Source organism: Anopheles coluzzii, chromosome 3 (assembly GCF_943734685.1).
Source record: "Anopheles coluzzii chromosome 3, AcolN3, whole genome shotgun sequence".
NCBI lineage: Eukaryota > Metazoa > Arthropoda > Insecta > Diptera > Culicidae > Anopheles > Anopheles coluzzii.
In genome coordinates, this window is record NC_064671.1 from 90,738,108 (window position 1) to 90,746,593 (window position 8,486).

At 45.5% G+C, this 8,486-nt stretch overlaps 1 protein-coding gene across 1 annotated transcript; it reads right to left on the bottom strand.

Annotated features, from left to right (window-relative positions):
- Positions 1-3,201: 3,201 nt before the first annotated feature.
- Positions 3,202-5,664, bottom strand: LOC120959626 (calpain-B-like). Its single transcript, XM_040383177.2, has 2 exons — positions 4,877-5,664; positions 3,202-4,815 (listed from the first exon to the last, which is right to left on the bottom strand). Exons 1-2 carry the CDS (start codon positions 4,994-4,996, stop codon positions 3,319-3,321), a joined length of 1,617 nt encoding a protein of 538 aa, XP_040239111.2. The 5' UTR covers positions 4,997-5,664; the 3' UTR covers positions 3,202-3,318.
- Between the last annotated feature and the right edge of the window lie 2,822 nt (positions 5,665-8,486).

The window sequence follows — 8,486 nt, forward strand, 5'->3', positions numbered from 1 at the left end:
GTTTGAAAGGTACGAAAGGTACATATTAGAGCCGGTCTCGTGGTGCAGTCGGTAATTCGTGCGTCTTAATAACATGCCCGTCATGGGTTCAAACCTGACATGTAATATTCTGATACGCTTATTCAATAAGTTCACTGGTAGCCAATCAAAAAGGGCTTGACTGACGACGATTGTTTCTCCAAAAAAGAGGACCAATTTTTATATTCGACATTGCTTTAAGCTTGTCCAGAAAACTAGATAATTATTGTTTGAATTATATTGTTTTCTGTTGCTTGTACGAAAGAGCATTGCCAAGTGAATTTTACAAACCTACAGGAATGGTGCTTGGGTTCAAATATTTCTGATTTTGTTCGCTGGGAAGTGTTACATGTCAGCTGTGTTGACAAACACGACACTGCGCAATGTTAGGGCGCGCTCTGACGAACCACATGTGCAATTGAGGGAAATTATTTAGTTTTATAAAATTGTGACACAAAAATGTGTTTTTCTTTTTCTATAGCAAAGGTTTAAAGCTCGGATTTCACATCATTTCGCTAAAATTTTTGAACTTTTAATATTACCCCTTCCTATGAAGGCTTTTGGATCGAAGGAAACGCATGCGCTCGGTGCGTAGAACGTACGCAACATAACGCATAATATGGTAGGTCTGGTGAGTGTAGTTGAGTGACTGCTTTTAGCATGATTGGATACATTAACTATTACAATAACGACATAAATAGATAATTAAAATCACATCATTGTTATCGGTTTCTAAAAACCCACTAATGGAACAAACGTGTTGTAGAGCAATCGTAACGGAAAAACACAACAATCGAACAACAAAACGGCACATAACGATTCAACGATGAATCATTATTATTTTGCTCATGCTGTTGCAGTTTATGAGCACAAGCGAACTAATTATTTTCAGAACTTGGTGAAATTTACTGCATCCCGAACAGAGAACCGTCGCTGGTGTTTTGGAAATGGAACTTGTTTGAGCCGTCAGTACTCCGGCAGGCTAAAAATAGTATTCCTTGGACGTACTACTTTCCTTCCAAGCAAAAACCTTCCATCGGACGGACAGATCGGAGCTGTTTATTGCACTGCCAGTCTGCCAGACGGATTTAAACCCCAACCCCAATCATCCCATCATTCGGCGAAACGCTCATCCCCTTGAACTGAATATGAAATTAGCAAGACGACAAAGAAGCAGACAAGTTTTGGTCGGACAGATACGATCGTGTCTCGCTACAATTCACCGCTGAAGGGCATTTTCTGCAAATGGTATTGTACTACTTGAACGGTTGATTAATTGATTCATTACCCTCTAAACAAGACAGTCGATTCGATTGTGATCCCAGTAAAGCTCTCCCTTCTCCCACCCCAATTTGATTCTTCACTTACCGGCGAGAACATGCCCTCGGCGATCGGGATGCTGATGGATTGGAATGGAATTTCCTCGCATGTGGCCGCCGCTGGTTCAGCGCCCCGCAGCAGTGCATCGGGAACCGGCGGTGGCAAATTTGGCATCGTATAGTCCATCGGAGAGCCGAACCCGGCAAAGCCCATCGTCGGATAGGGCAGCTGGTTGCCGGCGGGCGGGTAACCGGCGCCACTGTCCGGCAGCGCCGGCATCACGTTCGGATTGAACCCGTACGAGAGGGATTGGCCGGAGATGGAGGGATTAAGGCTCGAGTAGCCCGAAGAGCCGGGCGTCGGCACGGTTGGCCACTGGGAGGCGGGCGGAGACTGGGCGAACGCGGCCGGATTAATCCACCCGAGACCGTTCGCATTCCAGTTCTTTGGGTAGTGATAATTTTGGTTGTAATATGCCATCGTGAGTTGCTGGGAGGAAGCACAAGGACGGTCAACTGTAAAGGGCAGAACGCCTTATATGGGTAGCGTCGGCCACAAACGGGACGCAAACCGCGAACCGGGTAACCTTCGAAACGCACTCGAACGACGCGCGGAACCGAAACGCACACACGTGATACGCGCACGAAACACGCACGGAAACGGGCGGGAGCGGTACGGAACACGGTCGTGCAAAAAGGCACAAACACACACACGCGCGTGCGAACTCTCACGAAAAAAAAAAAACGCTCACGAAACCGGAGAGTGGAAGGTCCAACTATGATACACCCTTGCCTAAGCGGCACTAACTGCGTCGCATAAGGCACCGTTTGGCACAGTGTTATTTTTATCCTAATCACGCTAATTGCTTGCAAAGACGCACAGCACAATCGATAACCGCAGCAAGGGAGAATGTTCTGATCAAAGTAACCACGGTATTCACTGCACTTAAATTTCACTGTAATTCCACCACGAACCGGAAACTGAGCCAGCAGCTGGCAAACAGCGTTTGTTTACCCAGTGTTTGTTTTGCTCCGATGTGACTCAATGGCGCTCGTGCTCTCTCTCTCTCTCTTTCTCTTCCCCTTCGTACACGTCAAATCTAATGTGAGGTGTGTTGGCAAGTGGCCCGCAGGCAAGGGTACGATCGGTGTATCGAAATTTTTCAGCACGCGCGCGCTCCCGACGTGTTGCTTGACTGAACGAACCGAACCCGCTGAGTGTACTGGCGAAATATGGTCGGCCGCGGTTGTGTTTTGAGTGTTGAGTGGACGTATGCCGTGCCGTGAGTACTTGCAGGGGTTGAGCTACTACGGGTGAACCAGTGAGCAAAAAAACCCAAACTACTTCGTACAAAAAAGGCAACGGTTACTATGCCCACACAGGTATGAGCCGGTCGTGCGTCTACTGCGGTGTGTTGCGCCCCTCTTTTTCAACACGTGTGTGCGTGGAAGCATCACTCATCCGATAAGAGGGGGTTTCTCCGGTATGCTAATTTTACGATGCTGCTTTTGCCCACCGTATGTTCCGGGGTGTCGTTAACTCTTGTCTGTCCAGCCCACGCCCACAACGCTGTCCTGTGGCAAATCCCCCAGTCTTCTGGAGACACTGTTTTGGTTAAGAAATTCCCAAACGTCACGACTCCTCACTAAAAACCGCTACTCGTGCTTTTTCCCCAAAAAATTACTCATCGCCCAAATCCTCCAAGGTATACATTTCTCAGGTGACCGTGAACCGGCGTTCAGCCTTCACGCGTGGTCACACGTCGCTAAAGTCGTTGTGGGAAGAAACATTTCGCCTGTAAAAACTATTTCCAACTACACTGCATTCTTTCCACGATGTTAAACAGATGTTTTTTTTTGCGTTGGAATTTCACATTTATTATGTCTTGCTTTCTGGTTACAGCTTAAGTCGACACACGTGTTAGGAGATCGTTTTGTTGGGGGGAGGGAGACATTGTGGCATTGGGACAACCTCTCATCGTCATCCGATCACATCACCCGCACAGTAGTACAGTTTTGTCACACTTCCTTCGGCAAATATTCGCAGCATAAACTCTGCCTCCTGCTGGGGCTTCCAGGTGTGCGGAACTACGACGTATCTACCGGGCGGGAGCTTGTATCGGCCCACAACTTCACGCGTCGTCTCGAAATTGGCTTCCGTCTCTACGGGCATGACATTATCGAAGAACGATTTGGGTAAGGATCGGTTCCCGGTAAGCACATGATCGGGAATGGGGAAGACAAGCAGTCTCAATGACAAAAAGCTGGTCCCTTTCGCACGGTGATGCTTCTGCATGAGTCCAATCGTAACGCTGATTCGTGGATCATCTTCATGCCCTTCATGGTGCGCTAACTTCAGAACGTACTGTGGATTGCTCCAGAAACTATTCTCATCCGATCCACCTGCTGTGGCGGAACGTCTCCACTCGCCCATCTCGGTCACCATTTCCCAAGGATAGCGAGCCTTCAGTTCCTTCCCCATATCACCCGGACACTGATAGCACACGCTGACGTCATCAAAATGATGCACGAAATCCTCAAAATTCATCCAAAACTCGCCATCCTCCTTAACAATGTTCAGCTCTTCCATCTTCTCGTCCCGCACCATGATCCACTCGAGCGAATGATCGCCCCAGGCACCGCTCCACTCACCCCTGCCCCAGGGATTGCGCACACAGATCAACCTCACATCGACCGCATTTCCCGCCCCAAAGTCCAGCATGTGCAGGGTCGCATCTAGCCTGGTGACCTTCGTCACGGAGTACTCGTGTTGCGGCACCAAGTTGACGCTTTGCACCCGTTCTCTCTCATTACCGTTAATGCCCGCTGTTATGAGTGATCGGCGAGCCAGGTTGCTTTCCAGCCGTTCGAACAGATCGTCCGGTTCGTTGCCTTTTAGCCGGTAGAACTCGGTAATGCCTCCGGTAAGATCCACCATACCTTCGCGCCCCGTACCACTGTCCAGGGCTTCGTACGAACCGTGCAGTTTGGCGTACGCTTTCTCCAACAGTGCGCCCCAGAATTCGTCCTTCTCGGAGGAGCTGATGAAGAGGAGCTGATTGTTCTTGTCAACCGGCAAACGATCGTCCACTATAACCTCCACCCATTGGCCATACTGCCAGAAGCGAAAGTGAAACAGCCCCGCATAGTGATCGGCCTCGAACTGTCCATTGTCCAGCAGGACGACACGCTCGAACAGCTCCTGATGGGAGGTGAGCGCGGAACAGGACGATATGAACCAGCAGTTACCGATGATGCCCTGGCGCACGTCGAACCGTGAGAAGCCCTCGGTGACAAACTTGGGCGAAGGAACAATTTCGCCCGGCCGTTTCCATTCGAATTCACGCTCTCCTTTCTTGGGAGGATTTGAGTGGTAGATCGAGAAGTTGTTTGCGGGAAATTCGGGATCCTCAAAAAGGGTGCCTTCCGCCAGGCAGCGATCACGAAGTGCTTGGAAGTCTTTCACTGTCGGTTGATTCTGAAAACGATTGGACAAATTTAGGCAACACAAACTTAACCGATGCTTTCCTTTTTCTTACCTCGAATGCATCAATATCCGTGTTTGATCTACAATCACTTTCCGAAGCGATGGAACTAGATGAGCGATCGTGATCGCTATCATCCTCCGCCGACCCTAACCACCAGCTAATGAAATGCATCGCACGAACTGGCGCAAAGTGTCGTGCTGGTCTGAAATTCCACACGCAACACCTTTCCAGCGACTAAACCGCATCCGTACGGGCTGAAGGCGTTTTTAAAGGCATGAGCCTCCGTTTTATCTCATCGCGTGCCTTCATTATACAAGTGCCAGACAGCAACAATCTGGTTGAATTCTTTGTTTTTACTTTTTTACTCACTTCTTAGCCATTCGCAGTGGGGGAATGTCCCGCGTCTTCGAAACTGGTTTAGCACGCTTACATTGCCGTACTGTGAACTATCACTTCGGGGGATTTGGAGGGGAGCAATGGAGCGGATTGCCTTACGGACAGGTGCAATTCCAGCAAACAGGGTAAATCCTAAAGTTGAATTAGTTTGACACAAAATCGTATAATCGCGTCTCGCCATCACCCGTGGACGAGGGAGTGTCGTCGAATCATGTGGAATGGGCATTTGAAGAGTTCTATTCTACCTCATTGCTAGCTTAATACGGATTCTTGAGGAGGCTGTGTATAATCGATGAGCACTTGGACAAGGTGAGTGACAAAAAGCCTTCAATTTACACTTACTGTCCTCATTTTGACATGTTAATCAGTTCCCATGGAATTGTCATAATCTATGAACAAGTTCGTTGTGGGTTCAAAAATCGCAAAACAAATACCCTGCTACGAGAGAACTAATCAGATAATTTAAGACATGTTTAATACGAAGTGAGAGAAGGTTGAGATTATCAACAGATAACACAATAATTGATGTGTTAATTTAAAGAACTTACTGTCACGCTTCGATTACTTTACTTCACATTGATGACCTCTGAGGATATATCTTGAAGAAAAGAATGATCCAACAGATATATACGGCTTCAAATGTCGCTCGGCAGCAAAGGACGTATTTTCTGAATTTCCTTGGTTTTCACTGTGACTTTGGAGGAATAGATTTGAGATGTCCAAGCACTACTCCACAACAAAGACGACATTGCCGTTCGCAAGCAAACGAGCCTTGCCTACTGCGTTAAATTGTTCTTCAATTTGCTCATTACGGTCATAAACGTCAAACGGTACAACCAGTCGGCATTGGGTGGTAAAATACATCAACACAACACAAAGGAGGGTTTACATTCACGGTTTGTTTGTCATTATTTGTTTATTAGTCAGTTATGATAAGATTCCTTACAACATTCTTTCTATCTCTCTCTCTGTCTCCTTCTCCCTCATGCTCGCTCCCTCTTTCATTGGTGAGCGGGTGGTTTCCTTTCTGGATGGGGGGTTTCGGCATAATGTATGTACGGCTCTTTTGCTTATCTCTGGTGTTGCTGCAAGTGTACTGTTTTGTTGTTGTTGTTGTTTCGTCTATCTGTGTGTTTGTGTAAGTGTGTACTTTGTTGTGTTTTCCTTTTCGTTTGATGCATCCTTTTGTGTTGTGCATCTTCACAATTCCTGTACCGTCCAGTATTAACAGTGTGTATGTGTGTGTATGTTTTTCTCCTCTTTCCATCGCTTCCTTTCGTTCGTTCATGCTGTTCGAATGTTTCTCTTCTTCTTCTTCTTCTTCTTCTTCTCCTTCTTCTTCTTCTTCCTCTTCTCTGACGAGTCGTAAAGAATCCATCCCCCCCACAATCCTCTCATCGTGTTCATTGAGACACTCAGTCGTTTTCCTATTAGTACTGGTAGTTTTGTGTATGTGTATGTGTGTGTTCGAATGTTTTGTTTGTTGTCTTTCAGTTTATTTTTATTTTTTTGTTGTTTTTCCTTTTTTTACTCTTCTTTTTTTACATAAATATCAATAAATAAATAACATTAATATTTTTGTTTTGTTTTGTTTTTATCTTCTTCTCGCCATGCGCTGTTCCTTTCCTTTCGTTTCACGATCACGATTCCCAATAATGTCTACCCTGCCGCATATTCCCCCGGTTTTTACCCCTGACCAGCAAGTTGCATGGAATTGGGACTCATTGGGGGGGTGGGTGTGTTTTGGTTTTTTTGTTTCTTTTCTTGTTTTTAGTTACATACTGTTTATCTTTTTTTAGACGGTATTTAGAAGTTTGTGATTTTTTTTCTGCTTCCGCTATTTCACTACATCGGTGCATGCAAATGCAGCCATTTCAGCACAGACACCCATTCCTTCTGCTCCCTTTCTGTTCACAACAGTAAAGTGGTCTTTACTTTTCCTTTTTCCTGCTAAGCGTTCTTTTCTTCTTATCGTCTCTTATTTGTTTCTTTATCAGAATGGTTGATGGCTTATGGGTGTGTGTGTGTTAGTGTTAGTGTGTGTTTTACAATGTTCCATGTTGTCCACTAAATTATCATATGTACACAGAAGTCATTAAAGCATGTTTTCACTTCCACGTTGGATCCGTCCACTGTATGTATGTTCTCGCTGTACTCTTTTTCGCGAGTTTTTTTTTCTTGTTTAAATTATGTATGTATGTATATACACCTGTTTCCATCTACGTTCGAATCTCGTGCCGTTTGCATCGAATCGCAAACCGCCTACTTCGAATCGCATGCCACTACGATCGAATGCGTGCACCCATGGTTGAATCGCGTGCCAGTACGGTTGAATCGCGTTCCACTATGGTCGAATCATATGCCACTACGATCGAATTGTGTGCCGCTACCATTGCATTTCTGAAAGCAAGAGCATAGTAAACTGTTTGTTTACGTTTGCAAGCTATATCTTTCTTCGCCGACGGCATTTCGTTTGTAAAATAGTACTAATAAAAGGCAGTTATTCACTGATTACACGTAAAATCCTTGTTATCGACGAATATCGTGGTCCCTTGTTGATGGTAAAATCCTTAAGTTCAACTAATATTCGGTGTTCCTTGTTGATGGTAAAATCCTTGGTTCCAACCAATATTCGTGGGGTTTACCTATAATCAGAGAATAAATCCCTTTTATTAGTATTTTACAAATGAAATGCCGTCGACGAAGAAGGAAACAGCTTTCAAACGTAAACAAACAGTTTACTATGCTCTTGCTTTCAGAAATCCAATGGTAGCGGCACACGATTCGATCGTAGTGGCATATGATTCGACCATAGTGGAACGCGATTCAACCGTACTGGCACGCGATTCAACCATGGGTGCACGCATTCGATCGTAGTGGCATGCGATTCGAAGTAGGCGGTTTGCGATTCGATGCAAACGGCACGAGATTCGAACGTAAATGGAAACAGGTGTATATATGTTGGTTTTGTTTTTAACAGTGTCTATTGTTAAACCTTTCCTTTGCCACTTTCAACCGTTCTATTTTGGTTGAAGTTGTTTGGTTTTCTCTTCTCTTCTGCTGTTCTTAATTTGGTTTACAGGATCGGTTAGCTTCAATACGTTTCTTACACTAAAAAAAACACTCACACTGTTACATGTTTTGGTTTTACCGACTTCTTTCAACCGTTCTCTCAATTCTCAATTGGCGCCCGTACGGCTCTATCGTTTAGGATACCTTGTTAGTGTTCTCTCGTTTTGGTTATATATTGTTTTCTTTTTCTTCC

Coding starts and splice junctions, on each gene's coding strand:
- LOC120959626 (XM_040383177.2), bottom strand. CDS start 4,996: ATGCATTTCATTAGCTGGTGGTTAGGGTCGGCGGAGGATGATAGCGAT. Junction 4,816..4,876: donor CGGATATTGATGCATTCGAG/GTAAGAAAAAGG, acceptor AATCGTTTTCAG/AATCAACCGACAGTGAAAGA.